General features: G+C 48.2%; 1 protein-coding gene across 1 annotated transcript; it reads right to left on the bottom strand.

Moving 5' to 3' along the window:
• Positions 1–515: 515 nt before the first annotated feature.
• Positions 516–25,473, bottom strand: LOC116360533 (proline-rich extensin-like protein EPR1). Its single transcript, XM_031815239.1, has 5 exons — positions 25,357–25,473; positions 22,804–23,501; positions 22,104–22,731; positions 755–924; positions 516–663 (listed from the first exon to the last, which is right to left on the bottom strand). The coding sequence occupies exons 1-5, from the start codon at positions 25,471–25,473 to the stop codon at positions 516–518; spliced, it is 1,761 nt and encodes a 586-aa protein (XP_031671099.1).
• Positions 25,474–26,499: the final 1,026 nt, after the last annotated feature.

Genomic DNA, 26,499 nt, shown 5'->3' with positions numbered 1-26,499 from the left:
AGTAATAACAGTGTGCTACTCCAACGTTAGTCTCCATTCATACAAAGTCTCAAAACTAAACTATAAAACTAATCCCAGAGATGGGAGTGAACTCTTGATGTTGGGAGGCTGTGCTACGGCAGTTCACAATGATCTAGCAAGCCATGAGAATACATGATGATACTAGCCTTGGCTAAACCAAACTAGGTACGGTACCTGACATCTGCAGACCTCATTCTCCTCTGGTCCCCCCAGGACGTTCATTACAGACGCTGCACTACGTTATAAACCTAATGAATTATCTGACCGTGCGTGCGTGTGTGTGTGAGACAAACAGACAGACAAACAGAACATTAACCGTGCTAACTAGCTTGTTGTTGTAACATGAATCAGATAAACTGAACATCTTGTTCTATTAACAGAGATCCACACTGACCCTCAGATAAACAGAACATCTTGTTCTATTAACAGAGATCCACACTGACCCTCAGATAAACAGAACATCTTGTTCTATTAACAGAGATCCACACTGACCCTCAGATAAACTGAACAGAACACAGCACACTCTGACTCCCGTTGAGGTGGGTTCCTCTTTGCTGAGGGGTGTTTGGGGAGAACCCAGCACACTCTGACTCCAGTTGAGGTGGGTTCCTCTTTGCTGAGGGGTGTTTGGGGGAGAACACACTAAAAACACAGAGGACACAGAGGACAGCCCCTGTAAGAGCTGTTGGTCAATGCAATTCACAGATCTGTTGCACAACAACAACCTTCACACTGTTTTAACTCCCGTGATGTAGAGCACTGGGGGCCCCTGGGGGGCACTGGGGGGCCCTGGGGGGCCCTGGGGGGCACTGGGGGCCCTGGGGGGCCCTGGGGGGCACTGGGGGGCGCTGGGGGGCACTGGGGGGCACTGGGGGACCCTGGGGGGCCCTGGGCCCAGATCGACTTGACGTGATGGTACAGAACACTTCACCTCAATTTAAACTCCCTGAGGATGCAGTTCACATGGCAACCTATTCCATATGTAGTAAACAACTGTCTCACAGCCACAGGGTGAACTGTCTCACAGCCACAGGGTGAACTGTCTCACAGCCACAGGGTGAACTGTCTCACATCCACAGGGTGACCTGTCTCACAGCCACAGGGTGAACTGTCTCACAGCCACAGGGTGAACTGTCTCACAGCCACAGGGTGAACTGTCTCACAGCCACAGGGTGACCTGTCTCACAGCCACAGGGTGAACTGTCTCACAGCCACAGGGTGACCTGTCTCACAGCCACAGGGTGAACTGTCTCACAGCCACAGGGTGAACTGTCTCACAGCCACAGGGTGAACTGTCTCACAGCCACAGGGTGAACTGTCTCACAGCCACAGGGTGAACTGTCTCACAGCCACAGGGGGAACTGTCTCACAGCCACAGGGTGAACTGTCTCACAGCCACAGGGTGAACTGTCTCACAGCCACAGGGTGAACTGTCTCACAGCCACAGGGTGAACTGTCTCACAGCCACAGGGTGAATCACTCAGAATAAACACACACAGTAAACACCCACAGTAAACACAAACAGTAAACACCCACAGTAAACACACACAGTAAACACAAACAGTAAACACCCACAGTAAACACAAACAGTAAACACAAACAGTAAACACAAACAGTAAACACAAACAGTAAACACAAACAGTAAACACACACAGTAAACACCCACAGTAAACACACACAGTAAACACAAACAGTAAACACACACAGTAAACACAAACAGTAAACACAAACAGTAAACACACACAGTAAACACAAACAGTAAACACAAACAGTAAACACACAGAGTAAACACAAACAGTAAACACACTGCATATTTATAGACCTTGTGTATAAGGTGTCAACAGTAAACACAAACAGTAAACACACACAGTAAACACACACAGTAAACACAAACAGTAAACACAAACAGTAAACACACACAGTAAACACACACAGTAAACACCCACAGTAAACACAAACAGAGTAAACACACACAGTAAACACAAACAGTAAACACACACAGTAAACACACAGTATATTTATAGACCTTGTGAATAAGGTGTGGAGAGAACCTGGAGTCACCATGGAAACTACAGAGACAACAGCTGAATAGGCCGAGCTAGAGTTTGGCAGATACACTGTGTGTGTGTGTGTGTGTGTGTGTGTGTGTGTGTGTGTGAGAGAGAGCCCTCGAGGTTATGTTTACAGAGTTTATTGTAACAACCTTACACCTTGAGACCTGTTGGGTTTAACGGCTAAGTTTACTCTACCGACAGTCCAAGGAACCCTTCATGAATATCAACACGCCCTCAGCCAGCTGTGTACCACGTCTCATATACATCGATGCCGTCTGCACCGTAACCCTGAAGTAAAAGCCCCGAACAATGACAGACTCCTCAGTGTAACAGTATAACTTTATACCCTCGCCCATACCCGGGAGCGAACCAGGGACCCTCTGCACACATCAACAACAGTCACCCCTCGAAGCATCGTTACCCATCGCTCCACATTAGCCACGGCCCTTGCAGAGCAAAGGGGAACTACTACTTCAAGGTCTCGGAGCAAGTGACGTCAACGATTGAAACGATATTTAGCGCGCACCACCGCTAACTAAGCTAGCCGTTTCACATCCGTTACCTCAGCACCACCGCTAACTAAGCTAGCCGTTTCACATCCGTTACCTCAGCACCACCGCTAACTAAGCTAGCCGTTTCACATCCGTTACCTCAGCACCTCCGCTAACTAAGCTAGCCGTTTCACATCCGTTACCTCAGCACCACCGCTAACTAAGCTAGCCGTTTCACATCCGTTACCTCAGCACCACCGCTAACTAAGCTAGCCATTTCACATCCATTACCTCAGCACCACCGCTAACTAAGCTAGCCGTTTCACATCCGTTACCTCAGCACCACCGCTAATTAAGCTAGCCGTTTCACATCCGTTACCTCAGCACCACCGCTAACTAAGCTAGCCGTTTCATATCCGTTACCACAGCACCACCGCTAACTAAGCTAGCCGTTTCACATCCGTTACCTCAGCACCACCGCTAACTAAGCTAGCCGTTTCACAACCGTTACCTCAGCACCACCGCTAACTAAGCTAGCCGTTTCACATCCGTTAACTCAGCACCACCGCTAACTAAGCTAGCCGTTTCACATCCGTTACCTCAGCACCACCGCTAACTAAGCTAGCCGTTTCACATCCGTTACCTCAGCACCACCGCTAACTAAGCTAGCCGTTTCACATCCGTTACCTCAGCACCACCGCTAACTAAGCTAGCCGTTTCACATCCGTTACCTCAGCACCACCGCTAACTAAGCTAGCCGTTTCACATCCGTTACATCAGCACCACTCGATACTAATCTGTCTCTCCAGAGCTCCAGCGTGGCTGACGGTCCAAACTGTACATGTGACATCCGTATGCAGAGTGTAAGAAAACAGCCACATTCCCCATATTCCCCCTAAGCAGGACCTCTGAGTTGAAGTGAGCGGGTTTAGAGAGAGAGAGAGATGGCCCTCCTCCAGCCTAGAGAATCCTCCCCCCCACTGTGTCTGTCAGTGAGTCAGTCAGAAGCCAAAGGCTCTTAGTGCCGGAGATACCAGAGCTGCTAGGAGATGAAGGGATGAGGAGATTAAGCTTCCTCTGGCACTGACTTAGACTGGTGGTCCCACACATCTGTTTGGGCTTTATAGACAACTCCTATGGTGGTTCTAAGAGGCATACCAAGCTAGCTCTGTTTAACTGGCCCCAGGCCTGTTCTTAGCACCAGGACCACCAAGTTATCTCTGGTTGACTGGCCCCAGGCCTGTTCTTAGCACCAGGACCACCAAGCTAGCTCTGTTTGACTGGCCCCAGGCCTGTTCTTAGCACCAGGACCACCAGGCTAGCTCTGACTGACTGACCTCAGGCCTGTTCTTAGCACCAGGACCACCAGGCTAGCTCTGACTGACTGACCCCAGGCCTGTTCTTATCAGCTTCCAATTGGTGCATCGCCCCCCCCCCCCCCCTCCTTTAAACCAGATTGTTAAATCGTTCATATTGAGAAAGTGTGGGGGGAAAAAAAATAAAACATCTTGAACACAAATTCATTAAAATGGCCACTAGAAAAGTCCTGGACTAAATCATGTGAAGAGAGGTGATCAGCCTCGTTATCTCAATAGACTTCATCCAGACAAACAGGACAGAATGGACAAAAGACTGATTAAGGGTCTGACCCCTCCTCCAATGCTGATTGGTTACTAGTATGACATCCCCATGCTGATTTGGGTGCTTTCTCACACTGATTGCCGTCTGACAAATCACGCTGATCGCTAAGCTTTCCACTTATATCAAATTAATCAATCAATCAAATGTATTTATGAAGTCCTTTTTTACATCAGCTGATATCTCAAAGTGCTGTACAGAAACCCAGCCTAAAACTCCCCAAACAGCAAGCCATGCAGGTGTAGAAGCACGGTGGCTAGGAAAAACTCCCTAGAAAGGCCAAAACCTAGGAAGAAACCTAGAGAGGAACCAGGCTATGAGGGGTGGCCATTCCTCTTCTGGCTGTGCCGGGTGGAGATTATAAACCTAGAGAGGAACCAGGCTATGAGGGGTGGCCAGTCCTCTTCTGGCTGTGCCGGGTGGAGATTATAAACCTAGAGAGGAACCAGGCTATGAGGGGTGGCCAGTCCTCTTCTGGCTGTGCCGGGTGGAGATTATAAACCTAGAGAGGAACCAGGCTATGAGGGGTGGCCAGTCCTCTTCTGGCTGTGCCGGGTGGAGATTATAACAGAACATGGCCAAGATGTTTAAATCTTCATAGATGACCAGCAGGGTCAAATAATAATAATCACAGTAGTTGTCGAGGGTGCAACAGGTCAGCACCTCAGGAGTAAATGTCAGTTGGCTTTTCATTGCCGAGCATTCAGAGTTCTCGACAGCAGGTGCGGTAGAGAGGGAAAGTCCAAAACAGCAGGTCTGGGACAGGTAGCATGTCCGGTGAACAGGTCAGGGTTCCATAGCCGCAGGCAGAACAGTTGAAACTGGAGCAGCAGCACGGCCAGGTGGACTGGGGACAGCAAGGAATCATCAGGCCAGGTAGACCTGAGGCATGGTCCTAGGGCTCAGGTCCTCTGGGAGGGGAGGAAGAAGGACAAAGGGAGAATTAGAGAGAAACTATACTTAAAATCATACAGGACACCGGATAAGACAGGAGAAGTACTCCAGATATAACAGACTGACCCTAGCCCCCCGACACATAAACTACTGCAGCATAAATACTGGAGGCAGGAGGGATCGTGAGACACTGTGGCCCCGTCCGACGATACCCCAGGACAGGGCAAACCAGGCTATGATGGTTAAGGTTATGTATTTTCTTAAATTTAACCTCAATGACTCAGTCATGCTTCATGTTGAATTGCCACTTTGTGTTGAAATAAATTCCTGCCTCTCCTCTCCTCCATTCCTCTCAGTCACCTGACTCGTGACCACCTGTTGTCAGTCATCCTACCTGTCCAGCTACTGTCAGTCATCCTACCTGACCACCTACTGTCAGTCATCCTACCTGTCCACCTGTTGTCAGTTATCCTACCTGTCCAGCTACTGTCAGTCATCCTACCTGTCCAGCTACTGTCAGTCATCCTACCTGTCCACCTGTTGTCAGTCATCCTACCTGACCACCTACTGTCAGTCATCCTACCTGTCCACCTGTTGTCAGTCATCCTACCTGGCCAGCTACTGTCAGTCATCCTACCTGTCCAGCTACTGTCAGTCATCCTACCTGTCCAGCTATTGTCAGCCATCCTACCTGTCCACCTATTGTCAGTCATGCTACCTGTCCATCTACTGTCAGTCATCCTACCTGTCCACCTATTGTCAGTCATCCTACCTGTCCACCTGTTGTCAGTCATCCTACCTGTCCAGCTACTGTCAGTCATCCTACCTGTCCACCTGTTGTCAGTCATCCTACCTGACCACCTACTGTCAGTCATCCTACCTGACCACCTACTGTCAGTCATCCTACCTGACCACCTACTGTCAGTCATCCTACCTGTCCACCTGTAGTCAGTCATCCTACCTGTCCAGCTACTGTCAGTCATCCTACCTGACCACCTACTGTCAGTCATCCTACCTGACCACCTACTGTCAGTCATCCTACCTGACCACCTACTGTCAGTCATCCTGCCTGTCCACCTGTTGTCAGTCATCCTACCTGTCCAGCTACTGTCAGTCATCCTACCTGTCCACCTGTTGTCAGTCATCCTACCTGTCCAGCTACTGTCAGTCATCCTACCTGTCCACCTGTTGTCAGTCATCCTGCCTGTCCACCTACTGTCAGTCATCCTACCTGTCCAGCTACTGTCAGTCATCCTGCCTGAACACCTGTTGTCAGTCATCCTACCTGAACACCTGTTGTCAGTCATCCTGCCTATCCAGCTGTTGTCAGTCATCCTACCTGTCCAGTTACTGTCAGTCATCCTACCTGACCACCTACTGTCAGTCATCCTACCTGTCCAGCTACTGTCAGTCATCCAACCTGTCCACCTACTGTCAGTCATTCTACCTGACCACCTGTTGTAGGTCATCCTACCTGTCCACCTGTTGTCAGTCATCCTACCTCTCCACCTATTGTCAGTCAACCTACCTGTCCACCTGTTGTCAGTCATCCTACATGTCCACCTGTTGTCAGTCATCCTACCTGAACAGCTATTGTCAGTCATCCTACCTGACCACCTGTTGTCAGTCATCCTACCTGTCCAGCTACTGTCAGTCATCCTACCTGTCCACCTGTTGTCAGTCATCCTACCTGAACAGCTATTGCCAGTCATCCTACCTGAACACCTACTGTCAGTCATCCTACCTGAACACCTATTGTCAGTCATCCTACCTGTCCACCTGTTGTCAGTCATCTTACCTGTCCAGCTACTGTCAGTCATCCTACCTGTCCACCTGTTGTCAGTCATCCTACCTGTCCAGTTACTGTCAGTCATCCTACCTGAACACCTATTGTCAGTCATCCTACCTGAACATCTATTGCCAGTCATCCTACCTGAACACCTACTGTCAGTCATCCTACCTGAACACCTATTGTCAGTCATCCTACCTGTCCACCTGTTGTCAGTCATCTTACCTGTCCAGCTACTGTCAGTCATCCTACCTGTCCACCTGTTGTCAGTCACCTGACCCGTGACCACCTGTTGTCAGTCATCCTACCTGTCCAGCTACTCACACAGATTCCAGTAATCTTCCAGTGTCCAGATTCCAGTAATCTTCCAGTGTCCATCCAGTGTCCAGATTCCAGTAATCTTCCAGTGTCCATCCAGTGTCCAGATTCCAGTAATCTTCCAGTGTCCATCCAGTGTCCAGATTCCAGTAATCTTCCAGTGTCCATCCAGTGTCCAGATTCCAGTAATCTTCCAGTGTCCATCCAGTGTCCAGATTCCAGTAATCTTCCAGTGTCCATCCAGTGTCCAGATTCCAGTAATCTTCCAGTGTCCAGATTCCAGTAATCTTCAGTGTCCAGATTCCAGTAATCTCCAGTCTCCATTAACGGTGCATCGGTGTATAGAACACCTCCTGAGGAGATTCATGTAAACTGATCTCTTTCTTTTACCTGTTCTGTTCAGACCTGCTCTGACATTAATGGATTGGTTGGTGGCGGCGATGGATGGAGACAGAGAGAGAATGACCTTCTGTCACCATGGATACAGCCTTTAGTCAGTCCCAACATTCCATTTATTCCTTCAACTTCCTCCTCCTCCTCCTCTTCCTCCTCCTCACCTCTCCTCCTCCTCCTCACCCATCCTCACCTCTTCTCCTCCTCACCCCTCCTCAACCTCCTCCTCAACCTCCTCCTCCTCACCTCTCCTCCTCCTCCTCACCCATCCTCACCTCTTCTCCTCCTCACCCCTCCTCAACCTCCTCCTCCTCACCCCTCCTCAACCTCCTCCTCCTCACCCCTCCTCACCTCTCCTCCTCCTCACCCCTCCTCCTCCTCAACCTCCTCCTCCTCACCCCTCCTCACCTCTCCTCCTCCTCCTCCTCCTCTTTCCTCCTTCCTCCTCCTTCTCCTCCTCCTCCTCCCTCACCCCAGATAGCACCAGGCCACACGTCTCGGTTCTCCATCTTCTCAGTCGTGACGAAATTATCCTCAACCTCCTCCTCCTCCTCACCCCTCCTCCTCAACCTCCTCCTCCTCCTCACCCCTCCTCACCTCTCCTCCTCCTCCTCACCCCTCCTCACCTCTCCTCCTCCTCCTCCTCCTCACCCCTCCTCACCTCTCCTCCTCCTCCTCTTTCCTCCTTCCTCCTCCTTCTCCTCCTCCTCCTCCCTCACCCCAGATAGCACCAGGCCACACGTCACGGTTCTCCATCTTCTCAGTCGTGACAAAATTACCACATCTAATGTAACTTTGTGACTCTTTCAAATAAAATCTGTTTATTATGACTTTTTCCCCCCCAATCCTCTACTCTGGTCTGTGAAAGAATTCAATTCTCACTAAGAGCATCCAAGACTCAAGAGACCAAAAGGAGAGGCACTCTGCCACAGGATCCACATCAGACTTTTAGATCAGGGTCCAAACAGACAGCGAGAACCAAGATGTCTCCCACTACAACTCCAGGGCCACTTCTGTTGGGGCACATCTATGCAGCCAAGACCTCCATCAGGCCAGGCTATTGGTTGACTGTAAACTGGAGTGTACAGAATATGGGACAGGGTCCGGGGAAAACCATTGCAGTGTCTTTACATCAGTTTAGTTGCTGTTATCGGTAACAGTTTGAGTCTAATTGGTGACTTTATACTGTGACTCCCAAGCCCTGAATAATCTCATTGACTTCAAAATGATGAACACACACAGTCTCTCGAGCTCAGTCTTTCCAGAGAAGCTTCTGGAACAGCAGGGAATCTCTCTGTCATCTCCACAGAGAACCTTCCGGAACACCAGGGATTCTCTCTATCGTAAATACAGTATCTTATGCATTCTAAATTACCGCCCATTTGGAAAAGGAAAACGCAATCAATATTTACTCTGAGCTGCACTTCGGTAGGTTGATGGTAGATGGAAGGCCGTTGCCCAACAGAGCCCTTTGTCCTTTGAAGAATCAGAACGGGATACTCTGTCTGTTCTTTCCTAGCCTACGTTTGCAGCTGCTATTGCTAACTCAACGGCTAGGAGGTATCACTTCTGCAGTGAATAAGAGTTCAAAGATCATATCATTCGCAACCAAAGCTCACGCTAAGGTTGGCTTCGTTCTGCAGTTATTATCTAAACCATTCTGACATCGGATCGTCATCCTAATGTACCCAGAACTGCTGACATGTTAGTCCTGTTAACGTATGGACTGTCATCGTCACATCCTCGGAACAGGAGGTTACATTTACATCAAGGCATTTCTTCTATACACCAATGATTTTATATTCAAACATTTAAATTGAACAACAATTCCATGTGAATCCGATAACTCTGATGTGTAGACTTTCCACTGTAGAGCTTATGTCATCTTATCATCGATGAGAATGTCTCAGATGACAACCGAACTGACATCATATTCATTAAGTACCACCGCATATGTTCCATTGGTCGGATTACCAGAATATAGTTCATTTCCCCCCACCTTCTGATGTTCCCAGAATCTCTATGTTAACCAAGGGATTTGCAAATGTAACATCAGTAGGGTAGAGAGAGGAAAAAGGAGAGAAGAGGTATTTATGACTGTCATAAACCAACCCCCCAGGCCAACGTCATGACAGTAGGGTAGAGAGAGGGAAAAGGGGGGAAGAGGTATTTATGATTGTCATAAACCTACCCCCCAGGCCAACGTCATGACAGACAAAAAAAGATATTTCTCCTTCTTTCACACATTTCTTTACATCCCTGTGAGGGAGCATTTCTCCTTTACCAAGATAATCCATTCACTTGACAGGAGTGGATTAAGAAGCAAATTAAACAGCATGATCATTACACAGGTGTACCTTGTGCTTGGGACACTAAAAGATCAGTCTAAAATGTGCAGTTTTGTCACAACAACATAATGCCAGAGATTTCTCAAGTTTTGAGAGACCGGGCAATTGGCATGTTGACTGCTGGAATGTCCACCAGAGCTGTTGCCAGAGAATTGAATGTTAATTTCTCTACCATAAACCGCCTCCAACATTGTTTTAGAGAATTCGTCCAACCGGCCACGTGGTGTCATGTAGACGAGCGGTTTGTTGATGTCATCGTTGTGAACAGAGTTCCCCATGGTGGTGTTGGGATTATGGTATGGGGGCAGGCATAAACTACAGACAATGAACACAATTGCATTTTATTGATGGCAATTTGACTGCACAGAGATACTGTAACGAGATCCTGAGGCCCATTGTCGTGCCATTCATCCTCCCCCATCACCTCATGTTTCAGCATGATAATGCACGGCCCCAAGTCGCAAGGATCTCTACACAATTCCTGGATGCTGAAAATGTCCCAGTTCTTCCACGGCCTGAATACTCACCACATGTTTGGGATGCTCCGGATCAACCAGTACAACAGCGTGTTCCAGTTCCCGCCAATATCCAGTAACTTCGCACCGCCATTGAAGAGGAGTGGGACAACATTCCACAGGCCACAATCAACAAGCCTGATCAACTCTATGTGAAGGAGATGTGTCACGCTGCATGAGGCAAACTTTAATAGAAAACAATCACAGTAAGTTACTTAATTGTTTCCGAGAAATGATTTGATATTGAGATTAAAAAAACACTTGCGTTGGACCTTATAAGACATCAACATACAGTGAACGGCTTTAGGGACAATGTGAATTCATTCTTATGCTATTTATTACCAGTAATACACAGTAGTCAGGGAGCTTTCATTATGTACTGGAACACGCACACAACCACGCACACACACACACACACACACACACACCACAGTGCTAGTTAAACTATCTCCCTGGTGTTCGTCTCCCTCGAGGTCTGCCAGGAGAGAGAGCCATTACCAGAACATGTTATTGTATCTACAAGCTGCTCCTTTGAGACAGAGGAGCAGGAAGTCAATAAATCCTTCCTTGAAGAACATCCTTATAAAACAGGAAGTCAATAAATCCTTCCTTGAAGAACATCCTTATAAAACAGGAAGTCAATAAATCCTTCCTTGAAGAACATCCGTATAAAACAGGAAGTCAATAAATCCTTCCTTGAAGAACATCCTTATAAAACAGGAAGTCAATAAATCATTCCTTGAAGAACATCCTTATAAAACAGGAAGTCAATAAATCCTTCCTTGAAGAACATCCTTATAAAACAGGAAGTCAATAAATCCTTCCTTGAAGAACATCCTTATAAAACAGGAAGTCAATAAATCCTTCCTTGAAGAACATCCTTATAAAACAAATAACATAATAGATCCTTGAAGACATTTACACTGATTATAAACCCCCTTCAGGTAAAACCAGGAGGACAATCTAAGGATAAATGAATGAGGATAACGTCCTATACTGATTATAAATCCAACACCCCCTTCAGGTAAAACCAGGAGGACAATCTAAGGATAAATGAATGAGGATAACGTCCTATACTGATTATAAATCCAACACCCCCTTCAGGTAAAACCAGGAGGACAATCTAAGGATAAATGAATGAGGATAACGTCCTATACTGATTATAAATCCAACACCCCCTTCAGGTAAAACCAGGAGGACAATCTAAGGATAAATGAATGAGGATAACGTCCTATACTGATTATAAATCCAACACCCCCTTCAGGTAAAACCAGGAGGACAATCTAAGGATAAATGAATGAGGATAACGTCCTATACTGATTATAAATCCCCCTTCAGGTAAAACCAGGAGGACAATCTAAGGATAAATGAATGAGGATAACGTCCTATACTGATTATAAATCCCCTTCAGGTAAAACCAGGAGGACAATCTAAGGATAAATGAATGAGGATAACGTCCTATACTGATTATAAACCCCCTTCAGGTAAAACCAGGAGGACAATCTAAGGATAAATGAATGAGGATAACGTCCTATACTGATTATAAATCCAACACCCCCTTCAGGTAAAACCAGGAGGGCAATCTAAGGATAAATGAATGAGGATAACGTCCTATACTGATTATAAATCCAACACCCCCTTCAGGTAAAACCAGGAGGACAATCTAAGGATAAATGAATGAGGATAACGTCCTATACTGATTATAAATCCAACACCCCCTTCAGGTAAAACCAGGAGGACAATCTAAGGATAAATGAATGAGGATAACGTCCTATACTGATTATAAATCCCCCTTCAGGTAAAACCAGGAGGACAATCTAAGGATAAATGAATGAGGATAACGTCCTATACTGATTATAAATCCAACACCCCCTTCAGGTAAAACCAGGAGGACAATCTAAGGATAAATGAATGAGGATAACGTCCTATACTGATTATAAATCCAACACCCCCTTCAGGTAAAACCAGGAGGACAATCTAAGGATAAATGAATGAGGATAACGTCCTATACTGATTATAAATCCCCCTTCAGGTAAAACCAGGAGGACAATCTAAGGATAAATGAATGAGGATAACGTCCTATACTGATTATAAATCCAACACCCCCTTCAGGTAAAACCAGGAGGACAATCTAAGGATAAATGAATGAGGATAACGTCCTATACTGATTATAAATCCAACACCCCCTTCAGGTAAAACCAGGAGGACAATCTAAGGATAAATGAATGAGGATAACGTCCTATACTGATTATAAATCCAACACCCCCTTCAGGTAAAACCAGGAGGACAATCTAAGGATAAATGAATGAGGATAACGTCCTATACTGATTATAAATCCAACACCCCCTTCAGGTAAAACCAGGAGGACAATCTAAGGATAAATGAATGAGGATAACGTCCTATACTGATTATAAATCCAACACCCCCTTCAGGTAAAACCAGGAGGACAATCTAAGGATAAATGAATGAGGATAACGTCCTATACTGATTATAAATCCAACACCCCCTTCAGGTAAAACCAGGAGGACAATCTAAGGATAAATGAATGAGGATAACGTCCTACACTGATTATAAATCCAACACCCCCTTCAGGTAAAACCAGGAGGACAATCTAAGGATAAATGAATGAGGATAACGTCCTATACTGATTATAAATCCAACACCCCCTTCAGGTAAAACCAGGAGGACAATCTAAGGATAAATGAATGAGGATAACGTCCTATACTGATTATAAATCCAACACCCCCTTCAGGTAAAACCAGGAGGACAATCTAAGGATAAATGAATGAGGATAACGTCCTATACTGATTATAAATCCAACACCCCCTTCAGGTAAAACCAGGAGGGCAATCTAAGGATAAATGAATGAGGATAACGTCCTATATTAATCGAGCTATAGTAGAACGCTACGGCACAATGATTCATTCCCATAATGCCCCTGAGCATCCGAGTGACATAGCTGCTATAACTCTTTATTAATACAATCACTACTGGTCTTTAAGGTGTTCTACCAGGATCAGTGTAGCAGGTAGCCTGGAGTATAGGCTAGCTGGGTAATGAATCAGAACAGGCCCGGAGGAAAGTGGTAATGGTATAGGCTAGCTGGGTAATGAATCAGAACAGGCCCGGAGGAAAGTGGTAATGGTATGGGCTAGCTGGGTAATGAATCAGAACAGGGCTGGAGCAACGTGGTAATGGTATAGGCTAGCTGGGTAATGAATCAGAACAGGGCTGTAGCAACGTGGTCTCTCACACAAATTATCAATGAACCTACCAGGTACCTCCCCAAAGCCTTAAACACGGGCACCCTCATAGATATCATCCTAACCAACTTCCCCTCTAAATACACCTCTGCTGTCTTCAACCAAGATCTCAGCGATCACTGCCTCATTGCCTGCATCCGTAATGGGTCAGCGGTCAAACGACCTCCACTCATCACTGTAAAACGCTCCCTGAAACACTTCTGCGAGCAGGCCTTTCTAATCGACCTGGCCGGGGTATCCTGGAAGGATATTGATCTCATCCCGTCAGTAGAGGATGCCTGGTTATTTTTTTTAAATGCCTTCCTAACCATCTTAAATAAACATGCCCCATTCAAGAAATTTAGAACCAGGAACAGATATAGCCCTTGGTTCTCCCCAGACCTGACTGCCCTTAACCAACACAAAAACATCCTATGGCGTTCTGCATTAGCATCGAACAGCCCCCGTGATATGCAGCTGTTCAGGGAAGCTAGAAACCATTATACACAGGCAGTTAGAAAAGCCAAGGCTAGCTTTTTCAAGCAGAAATTTGCTTCCTGCAACACTAACTCAAAAAAGTTCTGGGACACTGTAAAGTCCATGGAGAATAAGAACACCTCCTCCCAGCTGCCCACTGCACTGAAGATAGGAAACACTGTCACCACTGATAAATCCACCATAATTGAGAATTTCAATAAGCATTTTTCTACGGCTGGCCATGCTTTCCACCTGGCTACTCCTACCCCGGACAACAGCACTGCACTCCCAACAGCCACTCGCCCAAGCCTTCCCCATTTCTCCTTCTCCCAAATCCATTCAGCTGATGTTCTGAAAGAGCTGCAAAATCTGGACCCCTACAAATCAGCCGGGCTAGACAATCTGGACCCTTTCTTTCTAAAATTATCTGCCGAAATTGTTGCCACCCCTATTACTAGCCTGTTCAACCTCTCTTTCGTGTCGTCTGAGATTCCCAAAGATTGGAAAGCAGCTGCGGTCATCCCCCTCTTCAAAGGGGGGGACACTCTTGACCCAAACTGCTACAGACCTATATCTATCCTACCGTGCCTTTCTAAGGTCTTCGAAAGCCAAGTCAACAAACAGATTACCGACCATTTCGAATCTCACCATACCTTCTCTGCTATGCAATCTGTTTTCAGAGCTGGTCATGGGTGCACCTCAGCCACGCTCAAGGTCCTAAACGATATCTTAACCGCCATCGATAAGAAACATTACTGTGCAGCCGTATTCATTGATCTGGCCAAGGCTTTCGACTCTGTCAATCACCACATCCTCATCGGCAGACTCGACAGCCTTGGTTTCTCAAATGATTGCCTCGCCTGGTTCACCAACTACTTCTCTGATAGATTTCAGTGTGTCAAATCGGAGGGTCTGCTGTCCGGACCTCTGGCAGTCTCTATGGGGGTGCCACAGGGTTCAATTCTTGGACCGACTCTCTTCTCTGTATACATCAATGAGGTCGCTCTTGCTGCTGGTGAGTCCCTGATCCACCTCTACGCAGACGACACCATTCTGTATACTTCCGGCCCTTCTTTGGACACTGTGTTAACAACCCTCCAGGCAAGCTTCAATGCCATACAACTCTCCTTCCGTGGCCTCCAATTGCTCTTAAATACAAGTAAAACTAAATGCATGCTCTTCAACCGATCGCTACCTGCACCTACCCGCCTGTCCAACATCACTACTCTGGACGGCTCTGACTTAGAATACGCGGACAACTACAAATACTTAGGTGTCTGGTTAGACTGTAAACTCTCCTTCCAGACCCATATCAAACACCTCCAATCCAAAGTTAAATCTAGAATTGGCTTCCTATTTCGCAACAAAGCATCCTTCACTCATGCTGCCAAACATACCCTTGTAAAACTGACCATCCTACCAATCCTCGACTTTGGCGATGTCATTTACAAAATAGCCTCCAATACCCTACTCAACAAATTGGATGCAGTCTATCACAGTGCAATCCGTTTTATCACCAAAGCCCCATATACTACCCACCATTGCGACCTGTACGCTCTCGTTGGCTGGCCCTCGCTTCATACTCGTCGCCAAACCCACTGGCTCCATGTCATCTACAAGACCCTGCTAGGTAAAGTCCCCCCTTATCTCAGCTCGCTGATCACCATAGCATCTCCCACCTGTAGCACACGCTCCAGCAGGTATATCTCTCTAGTCACCCCCAAAACCAATTCTTTCTTTGGCCGCCTCTCCTTCCAGTTCTCTGCTGCCAATGACTGGAATGAACTACAAAAATCTCTGAAACTGGAAACACTTATCTCCCTCACTAGCTTTAAGCACCAACTGTCAGAGCAGCTCACAAATTACTGCACCTGTACATAGCCCACCTATAATTTAGCCCAAACAACTACCTCTTTCCCAACTGTATTTAATTTTAATTTATTTATTTATTTTGCTCCTTTGCACCCCATTATTTTTATTTCTACTTTGCACATTCTTCCATTGCAAAACTACCATTCCAGTGTTTTACTTGCTATATTGTATTTACTTTGCCATCATGGCCTTTTTTGCCTTTACCTCCCTTCTCACCTCATTTGCTCACATTGTATATAGACTTGTTTATACTGCATTATTGACTGTATGTTTGTTTTTACTCCATGTGTAACTCTGTGTCGTTGTATCTGTCGAACTGCTTTGCTTTATCTTGGCCAGGTCGCAATTGTAAATGAGAACTTGTTCTCAACTTGCCTACCTGGTTAAATAAAGGTGTTCTCAACTAGCCTACCTGGTTCAATAAAGGTGTTCTCAACTAGCCTACCTGGTTAAATAAAGGTGTTCTCAACTAGCCTACCTGGTTAAATAAAGGTGTTCTCAACTAGCCTACCTGGTTAAATAAAGGTAAAATAAAAATAAATAAATAAAAACGTGGTAATGGTATAGGCTAGCTGGGTAATGAATCAGAACAGGGCTGTAGCAACGTGGTAATGGTATAGGCTAGCTGGGTAATGAATCAGAACAGGGCTGTAGCAACGTGGTAATGGTATAGGCTAGCTGGGTAATGAATCAGAACAGGGCTGTAGCAACGTGGTAATGGTATAGGCTAGCTGGGTAATGAATCAGAACAGGGCTGTAGCAACGTGGTAATGGTATAGGCTAGCTGGGTAATGAATCAGAACAGGGCTGTAGCAACGTGGTAATGGTATAGGCTAGCTGGGTAATGAATCAGAACAGGGCTGTAGCAACGTGGTAATGGTATAGGCTAGCTGGGTAATGAATCAGAACAGGGCTGTAGCAACGTGGTAATGGTATAGGCTAGCTGGGTAATGAATCAGAACAAGCCTGGAGCAACGTGGTAATGGTATAGGCTAGCTGGGTAATGAATCAGAACAGGGCTGTAGCAACGTGGTAATGGTATAGGCTAGCTGGGTAATGAATCAGAACAGGGCTGTAGCAACGTGGTAATGGTATAGGCTAGCTGTGTAATGAATCAGAACAGGGCTGTAGCAACGTGGTAATGGTATAGGCTAGCTGGGTAATGAATCAGAACAGGGCTGTAGCAACGTGGTAATGGTATAGGCTAGCTGGGTAATGAATCAGAACAGGGCTGTAGCAACGTGGTAATGGTATAGGCTAGCTGGGTAATGAATCAGAACAGGGCTGTAGCAACGTGGTAATGGTATAGGCTAGCTGGGTAATGAATCAGAACAGGGCTGTAGCAACGTGGTAATGGTATAGGCTAGCTGGGTAATGAATCAGAACAGGGCTGGAGCAACGTGGTAATGGTATAGGCTGGCTGGGTAATGAATCAGAACAGGGCTGTAGCAACGTGGTAATGGTATAGGCTAGCTGGGTAATGAATCAGAACAGGGCTGTAGCAACGTGGTAATGGTATAGGCTAGCTGGGTAATGAATCAGAACAGGGCTGTAGCAACGTGGTAATGGTATAGGCTAGCTGGGTAATGAATCAGAACAGGGCTGTAGCAACGTGGTAATGGTATAGGCTAGCTGGGTAATGAATCAGAACAGGGCTGTAGCAACGTGGTAATGGTATAGGCTAGCTGGGTAATGAATCAGAACAGGGCTGTAGCAACGTGGTAATGGTATAGGCTAGCTGGGTAATGAATCAGAACAGGCCTGGAGCAACGTGGTAATGGTATAGGCTAGCTGGGTAATGAATCAGAACAGGGCTGTAGCAACGTGGTAATGGTATAGGCTAGCTGGGTAATGAATCAGAACAGGGCTGTAGCAACGTGGTAATGGTATAGGCTAGCTGGGTAATGAATCAGAACAGGGCTGTAGCAACGTGGTAATGGTATAGGCTAGCTGGGTAATGAATCAGAACAGGCCTGGAGCAACGTGGTAATGGTATAGGCTAGCTGGGTAATGAATCAGAACAGGGCTGTAGCAACGTGGTAATGGTATAGGCTAGCTGGGTAATGAATCAGAACAAGCCTGGAGCAACGTGGTAATGGTATAGGCTAGCTGGGTAATGAATCAGAACAGGGCTGTAGCAACGTGGTAATGGTATAGGCTAGCTGGGTAATGAATCAGAACAGGGCTGTAGCAACGTGGTAATGGTATAGGCTAGCTGGGTAATGAATCAGAACAGGGCTGGAGCAACGTGGTAATGGTATAGGCTAGCTGGGTAATGAATCAGAACAGGGCTGGAGCAACGTGGTAATGGTATAGGCTAGCTGGGTAATGAATCAGAACAGGGCTGTAGCAACGTGGTAATGGTATAGGCTAGCTGGGTAATGAATCAGAACAGGGCTGTAGCAACGTGGTAATGGTATAGGCTAGCTGGGTAATGAATCAGAACAGGGCTGTAGCAACGTGGTAATGGTATAGGCTAGCTGGGTAATGAATCAGAACAGGGCTGTAGCAACGTGGTAATGGTATAGGCTAGCTGGGTAATGAATCAGAACAGGGCTGGAGCAACGTGGTAATGGTATAGGCTAGCTGGGTAATGAATCAGAACAGGGCTGTAGCAACGTGGTAATGGTATAGGCTAGCTGGGTAATGAATCAGAACAGGGCTGTAGCAACGTGGTAATGGTATAGGCTAGCTGGGTAATGAATCAGAACAGGGCTGTAGCAACGTGGTAATGGTATAGGCTAGCTGGGTAATGAATCAGAACAGGGCTGTAGCAACGTAGTAATGGTATAGGCTAGCTGGGTAATGAATCAGAACAGGGCTGTAGCAACGTGGTAATGGTATAGGCTAGCTGGGTAATGAATCAGAACAGGGCTGTAGCAACGTGGTAATGGTATAGGCTAGCTGGGTAATGAATCAGAACAGGGCTGTAGCAACGTGGTAATGGTATAGGCTAGCTGGGTAATGAATCAGAACAGGGCTGTAGCAACGTGGTAATGGTATAGGCTAGCTGGGTAATGAATCAGAACAGGGCTGTAGCAACGTGGTAATGGTATAGGCTAGCTGGGTAATGAATCAGAACAGGGCTGGAGCAACGTGGTAATGGTATAGGCTAGCTGGGTAATGAATCAGAACAGGGCTGTAGCAACGTGGTAATGGTATAGGCTAGCTGGGTAATGAATCAGAACAGGGCTGGAGCAACGTGGTAATGGTATAGGCTAGCTGGGTAATGAATCAGAACAGGGCTGGAGCAACATGGTAATGGTATAGGCTAGCTGGGTAATGAATCAGAACAGGGCTGTAGCAACGTGGTAATGGTATAGGCTAGCTGGGTAATGAATCAGAACAGGGCTGTAGCAACGTGGTAATGGTATAGGCTAGCTGGGTAATGAATCAGAACAGGGCTGGAGCAATGTGGTAATGGTATAGGCTAGCTGGGTAATGAATCAGAACAGGCCTGGAGCAACGTGGTAATGGTATAGGCTAGCTGGGTAATGAAACAGAACAGGGCTGTAGCAACGTGGTAATGGTATAGGCTAGCTGGGTAATGAATCAGAACAGGGCTGGAGCAACGTGGTAATGGTATAGGCTAGCTGGGTAATGAATCAGAACAGGGCTGTAGCAACGTGGTAATGGTATAGGCTAGCTGGGTAATGAATCAGAACAGGGCTGTAGCAACGTGGTAATGGTATAGGCTAGCTGGGTAATGAATCAGAACAGGGCTGGAGCAACGTGGTAATGGTATAGGCTAGCTGGGTAATGAATCAGAACAGGGCTGTAGCAACGTGGTAATGGTATAGGCTAGCTGGGTAATGAATCAGAACAGGGCTGTAGCAACGTGGTAATGGTATAGGCTAGCTGGGTAATGAATCAGAACAGGGCTGTAGCAACGTGGTAATGGTATAGGCTAGCTGGGTAATGAATCAGAACAGGGCTGTAGCAACGTGGTAATGGTATAGGCTAGCTGGGTAATGAATCAGAACAGGGCTGTAGCAACGTGGTAATGGTATAGGCTAGCTGGGTAATGAATCAGAACAGGGCTGGAGCAATGTGGTAATGGTATAGGCTAGCTGGGTAATGAATCAGAACAGGCCTGGAGCAACGTGGTAATGGTATAGGCTAGCTGGGTAATGAAACAGAACAGGGCTGTAGCAACGTGGTAATGGTATAGGCTAGCTGGGTAATGAATCAGAACAGGGCTGGAGCAACGTGGTAATGGTATAGGCTAGCTGGGTAATGAATCAGAACAGGGCTGTAGCAACGTGGTAATGGTATAGGCTAGCTGGGTAATGAATCAGAACAGGGCTGTAGCAACGTGGTAATGGTATAGGCTAGCTGGGTAATGAATCAGAACAGGGCTGGAGCAACGTGGTAATGGTATAGGCTAGCTGGGTAATGAATCAGAACAGGGCTGGAGCAACGTGGTAATGGTATAGGCTAGCTGGGTAATGAATCAGAACAGGGCTGTAGCAACGTGGTAATGGTATAGGCTAGCTGGGTAATGAATCAGAACAGGGCTGTAGCAACGTGGTAATGGTATAGGCTAGCTGGGTAATGAATCAGAACAGGGCTGTAGCAACGTGGTAATGGTATAGGCTAGCTGGGTAATGAATCAGAACAGGCCTGGAGCAACGTGGTAATGGTATAGGCTAGCTGGGTAATGAATCAGAACAGGGCTGTAGCAACATGGTAATGGTATAGGCTAGCTGGGTAATGAATCAGAACAGGGCTGTAGCAACGTGGTAATGGTATAGGCTAGCTGGGTAATGAATCAGAACAGGGCTGTAGCAACGTGGTAATGGTATAGGCTAGCTGGGTAATGAATCAGAACAAGCCTGGAGCAACGTGGTAATGGTATAGGCTAGCTGGGTAATGAATCAGAACAGGCCTGGAGCAACGTGGTAATGGTATAGGCTAGCTGGGTAATGAATCAGAACAGGCCTGGAGCAACGTGGTAATGGTATAGGCTGGCTGGGTAATGAATCAGAACAGGCCTGGAGCAACGTGGTAATGGTATAGGCTAGCTGGGTAATGAATCAGAACAAGCCTGGAGCAACGTGGTAATGGTATAGGCTAGCTGGGTAATGAATCAGAACAGGCCTGGAGCAATGTGGTAATGGTATAGGCTAGCTGGGTAATGAATCAGAACAGGCCTGGAGCAACGTGGTAATGGTTTTTACTTCAATCCTTGTAAATTCCAAAATGCAAAGTATAAGAGATGTCCTAACTGTTTTTTTCTTAACCTTCAAAATTAACCTCACTGGACTGGAGGGGGTAGGGGGGGGGGGGGGGCTGGTGGGTGTTGGAGCTGGTCTGTTATGGACTGGAGCGGGTAGAGGGGGGGCTGGTGGGTGTTGGAGCTGGTCTGTAATGGACTGGATAGGGTAGAGGGGGGTGGCTGGTGGGTGTTGGAGCTGGTCTGTTATGGACTGGAGGGGGTAGGGGGGGGGGGCTGGTGGGTGTTGGAGCTGGTCTGTTATGGACTGGAGGGGGTAGAGGGGGGGGCTGGTGGGTGTTGGAGCTGGTCTGTTATTGACTGGAGGGGGTAGAGGAGGGGCTGGTGGGTGTTGGAGCTGGTCTGTTATGGACTGGAGGAGGTAGAGGAGGGGCTGGTGGGTGTTGGAGCTGGTCTGTTATGGACTGGAGGAGGTAGAGGGGGGTCTGGTGGGTGTTGGAGCTGGTCTGTTATGGACTGGAGGAGGTAGAGGAGGGGCTGGTGGGTGTTGGAGCTGGGGTGTGGCTGGTCTGTTATGGACTGGAGGGGGTAGAGGGGGGGCTGGTGGGTGTTGGAGCTGGTCTGTTATGGACTGGAGGGGGTAGAGGGGGGGCTGAGGGTTGGCTGGTGGGTGTTGGAGCTGGGGTGTGGCTGGTCTGTTATGGAATGGAGGGGGTAGAGGGGTGGCTGGTGGGTGTTGGAGCTGGAGCTGGGGGGTGGCTGGTCTGTTATGGACTGGAGGGGGTAGAGGGGGGGCTGGTGGGTGTTGGAGCTGGTCTGTTATGGACTGGAGGGGGTAGAGGGGGGGCTGGTGGGTGTTGGAGCTGGTTGAGGACAGGTCTGGGGAGGTCTAGCTGGTTGAGGACAGGTCTGGGGAGGTCTGGCTGGTTGAGGACAGGTCTGGGGAGGTCTAGCTGGTTGAGGACAGGTCTGGGGAGGTCTGGCTGGTTGAGGACAGGTCTGGGGAGGTCTGGCTGGTTGAGGACAGGTCTGGGGAGGTCTAGCTGGTTGAGGACAGGTCTGGGGAGGTCTAGCTGGTTGAGGACAGGTCTGGGGAGGTCTGGCTGGTTGAGGACAGGTCTGGGGAGGTCTGGCTGGTTGAGGACAGGTCTGGGGAGGTCTAGCTGGTTGAGGACAGGTCTGGGGAGGTCTAGCTGGTTGAGGACAGGTCTGGCTGGTTGAGGACAGGTCTGGGGAGGTCTGGCTGGTTGAGGACAGGTCTGGGGAGGTCTGGCTGGTTGAGGACAGGTCTGGGGAGGTCTGGCTGGTTGAGGACAGGTCTGGGGAGGTCTGGCTGGTTGAGGACAGGTCTGGGGAGGTCTAGCTGGTTGAGGACAGGTCTGGGGAGGTCTAGCTGGTTGAGGACAAGTCTGGCTGGTTGAGGACAGGTCTGGGGAGGTCTGGCTGGTTGAGGACAGGTCTGGGGAGGTCTGGCTGGTTGAGGACAGGTCTGGGGAGGTCTGGCTGGTTGAGGACAGGTCTGGGGAGGTCTAGCTGGTTGAGGACAGGTCTGGAGAGGTCTAGCTGGTTGAGGACAGGTCTGGGGAGGTCTGGCTGGTTGAGGACAGGTCTGGGGAGGTCTGGCTGGTTGAGGACAGGTCTGGGGAGGTCTGGCTGGTTGAGGACAGGTCTGGGAGGTCTGGCTGGTTGAGGACAGGTCTGGGGAGGTCTAGCTGGTTGAGGACAGGTCTGTGGAGGTCTAGCTGGTTGAGGACAGGTCTGGGGAGGTCTGGCTGGTTGAGGACAGGTCTGGGGAGGTCTGGCTGGTTGAGGACAGGTCTGGGGAGGTCTGGCTGGTTGAGGACAGGTCTGGGGAGGTCTGGCTGGTTGAGGACAGGTCTGGGGAGGTCTGGCTGGTTGAGGACAGGTCTGGGGAGGTCTGGCTGGTTGAGGACAGGTCTGGGGAGGTCTGGCTGGTTGAGGACAGGTCTGGGGAGGTCTGGCTGGTTGAGGACAGGTCTGGGGAGGTCTGGCTGGTTGAGGACAGGTCTGGGGAGGTCTGGCTGGTTGAGGACAGGTCTGGGGAGGTCTGGCTGGTTGAGGACAGGTCTGGGGAGGTCTGGCTGGTTGAGGACAGGTCTGGGGAGGTCTGGCTGGTTGAGGACAGGTCTGGGGAGGTCTGGCTGGTTGAGGACAGGTCTGGGAAGGTCTGGCTGGTTGAGGACAGGTCTGGGGAGGTCTGGCTGGTTGAGGACAGGGCTGAGGAGGTCTGGCTGGTTGAGGAGGTTCCTCTGCTGTGTGAGGGCAGGTTATAGAGTGGTTATCTAGCTGCTCCTGCAGCCTGTCCTCTGTCCTCTGTCTCTCCTGCAGCCTGTCCTCTGTCCTCTGTTCTCTGTCTCTCCTGCAGCCTGTCCTCTGTCCTCTGTCTCTCCTGCAGCCTGTCCTCTGTCCTCTGTCTCTCCTGCAGCCTGTCCTCTGTCCTCTGTCTCTCCTGCAGCTCCTCTCAGTGTGGTCAGATCGTTATTACTGTTCTGCCTGTCTTTTTGGAGCTCTCTCACTTCCTTTGTTAGATCAGCAAACTCTCTCTTGTGTCCGTCTCTCTGTTGCTGAACCTCTTTCAGCTGTGTTGCAAGGCTGCTGTCCTGCTCTGTCCGCTCCTTGGTTAGGAGCCCCTCTAATGATGTCTGGTTGATGTTTACACCTTGGTTAGGAGCCCCTCTAAGGTGTGGATGTCTGGTTGCTGTTTACACCTTGGTTAGGAGCTCCTCTAGGGATGTCTGGTTGCTGTTTACACCTTGGTTAGGAGCCCCTCTAAGGATGTCTGGTTGCTGTTTACACCTTGGTTAGGAGCCCCTCTAAGGATGTCTGGTTGCTGTTTACACCTTGGTTAGGAGCCCCTCTAAGGTGTGGTTGTCTGGTTGCTGTTTACACCTTGGTTAGGAGCTCCTCTAAGGTGTGGTTGTCTGGTTGCTGTTTACACCTTGGTTAGGAGCCCCTCTAAGGATGTCTGGTTGCTGTTTACACCTTGGTTAGGAGCCCCTCTAAGGATGTCTGGTGGCTGTTTACACCTTGGTTAGGAGCCCCTCTAGGGATGTCTGGTTGCTGTCCTCACCTTGGTTAGGAGCCCCTCTAAGGATGTCTGGTTGCTGTTTACACCTTGGTTAGGAGCCCCTCTTCGGTGTTGTTGTCTGGTTGCTGTTTACACCTTGGTTAGGAGCACCTCTTCGGTGTGGTTGTCTGGTTGCTGTCCTCACCTTGGTTAGGAGCCCCTCTAAGGATGTCTGGTTGCTGTTTACACCTTGGTTAGGAGCTCCACTAAGGATGTCTGGTTGCTGTTTACACCTTGGTTAGGAGCCCCTCTAAGGATGTCTGGTTGCTGTTTACACCTTGGTTAGGAGCCCCTCTAAGGATGTCTGGTTGCTGTTTACATCTTGGTTAGGAGCCCCTCTAAGGATGTCTGGTTGCTGTTTACACCTTGGTTAGGAGCCCCTCTAAGGATGTCTGGTTGCTGTTTACACCTTGGTTAGGAGCCCCTCTAAGGATGTCTGGTTGCTGTTTACACCTTGGTTAGGAGCCCCTCTAAGGATGTCTGGTTGCTGTTTACACCTTGGTTAGGAGCCCCTCTAAGGATGTCTGGTTGCTGTTTACACCTTGGTTAGGAGCTCCTCTAAGGATGTCTGGTTGCTGTTTACACCTTGGTTAGGAGCCCCTCTAAGGATGTCTGGTTGCTGTTTACACCTTGGTTAGGAGCCCCTCTAAGGATGACTGGTTGCTGTTTACACCTTGGTTAGGAGCCCCTCTAAGGATGTCTGGTTGCTGTTTACACCTTGGTTAGGAGCCCCTCTAAGGTGTGGATGTCTGGTTGCTGTCCTCACCTTGGTTAGGAGCCCCTCTAAGGTGTGGTTGTCTGGTTGCTGTTTACACCTTGGTTAGGAGCCCCTCTAAGGTGTGGTTGTCTGGTTGCTGTTTACACCTTGGTTAGGAGCCCCTCTAAGGATGTCTGGTGGCTGTTTACACCTTGGTTAGGACCTCCTCTAAGGATGTCTGGTTGCTGTTTACACCTTGGTTAGGAGCCCCTCTAAGGATGTCTGGTGGCTGTTTACACCTTGGTTAGGACCTCCTCTAAGGATGTCTGGTTGCTGTTTACACCTTGGTTAGGAGCTCCTCTAAGGTGTGGATGTCTGCTGGCTGTTTGCTCACGCTCTCCCTCAGCGGGACCACCACCTCCCCCTCCAGTTTGGTGAACTCATCCCTCATGGCAGCCATGGTGGATCAGAGCAGACTGCTGACCGCCATGCATTTGGCTGGTCAGTTAGAAAGATGAGATACCTCAAAACACCGGTCTGCGATAAAAGGTTTCTAGGCCTCTCCTTTTAGTAGTTTCTGCTTAAAAGCTTTCCTCGTTGTGTTATTTTTGGCCTCTGCAGGGTAGAGAACGGACTACGCGCCGAGGGACATGGTGCCTGTGGGCTCTGCTGCTACTGCTGCTGTTTTGCTCTACTGTAGCCATGGCAACCATTTTAGTTTGTCTTGCTGCTGTTTGCTAGCTAGCGCTAATTTAGCTACAAAAACAGCAACAACAAAAAAAAGAGTGAAAAATCTGCACACAAAGAAAATCCAGAAGATTTGTTTATAGAGTCCGTGCTCCTTTTTTTAATTGACTCTCTCCCCTTGCTAGGTTTGTTCTAGTTCACTGTTTCTGTCTAGCTTGTTAGCCTGCTGGCTAGGTTTGTTCTAGTTCACTGTTTCTGTCTAGCTTGTTAGCCTGCTGGCTAGGTTTGTTCTAGTTCACTGTTTCTGTCTAGCTTGTTAGCCTGCTGGCTAGGTTTGTTCTAGTTCACTGTTTCTGTCTAGCTTGTTAGCCTGCTGGCTAGGTTTGTTCTAGTTCACTGTTTCTGTCTAGCTTGTTAGCCTGCTGGCTAGGTTTGTTCTAGTTCACTGTTTCTGTCTAGCTTGTTAGCCTGCTGGCTAGGTGTGTTCTAGTTCACTGTTTCTGTCTAGCTTGTTAGCCTGCTGGCTAGGTTTGTTCTAGTTCACTGTTTCTGTCTAGCTTGTTAGCCTGCTGGCTAGGTTTGTTCTAGTTCACTGTTTCTGTCTAGCTTGTTAGCCTGCTGGCTAGGTTTGTTCTAGTTCACTGTTTCTGTCTAGCTTGTTAGCCTGCTGGCTAGGTTTGTTCTAGTTCACTGTTTCTGTCTAGCTTGTTAGCCTGCTGGCTAGGTTTGTTCTAGTTCACTGTTTCTGTCTAGCTTGTTAGCCTGCTGGCTAGGTTTTGGCTGTGGAACTTGCTAGCGA

This window comes from Oncorhynchus kisutch, unplaced genomic scaffold (genome assembly GCF_002021735.2).
Source record: "Oncorhynchus kisutch isolate 150728-3 unplaced genomic scaffold, Okis_V2 Okis09a-Okis19a_hom, whole genome shotgun sequence".
NCBI lineage: Eukaryota > Metazoa > Chordata > Actinopteri > Salmoniformes > Salmonidae > Oncorhynchus > Oncorhynchus kisutch.
Note: the sequence above shows the minus strand (reverse complement) of the source record. Positions and strands in the feature narration are given on the sequence as shown.

What these genes read in the sequence shown, in the direction of transcription:
- LOC116360533 (XM_031815239.1), bottom strand. Translation starts at nt 25,473, where the DNA reads ATGGCTGCCATGAGGGATGAGTTCACCAAACTGGAGGGGGAGGTGGTG. An exon ending in AGCCAGACCTCCCCAGACCT is followed by an intron (nt 22,732 to 22,803) that starts GTCCTCAACCAG and finishes GTCCTCAACCAG; the next exon opens with CCAGACCTCCCCAGACCTGT. An exon ending in ACATCACGGGAGTTAAAACA is followed by an intron (nt 664 to 754) that starts GTGTGAAGGTTG and finishes CTGTGTTTTTAG; the next exon opens with TGTGTTCTCCCCCAAACACC.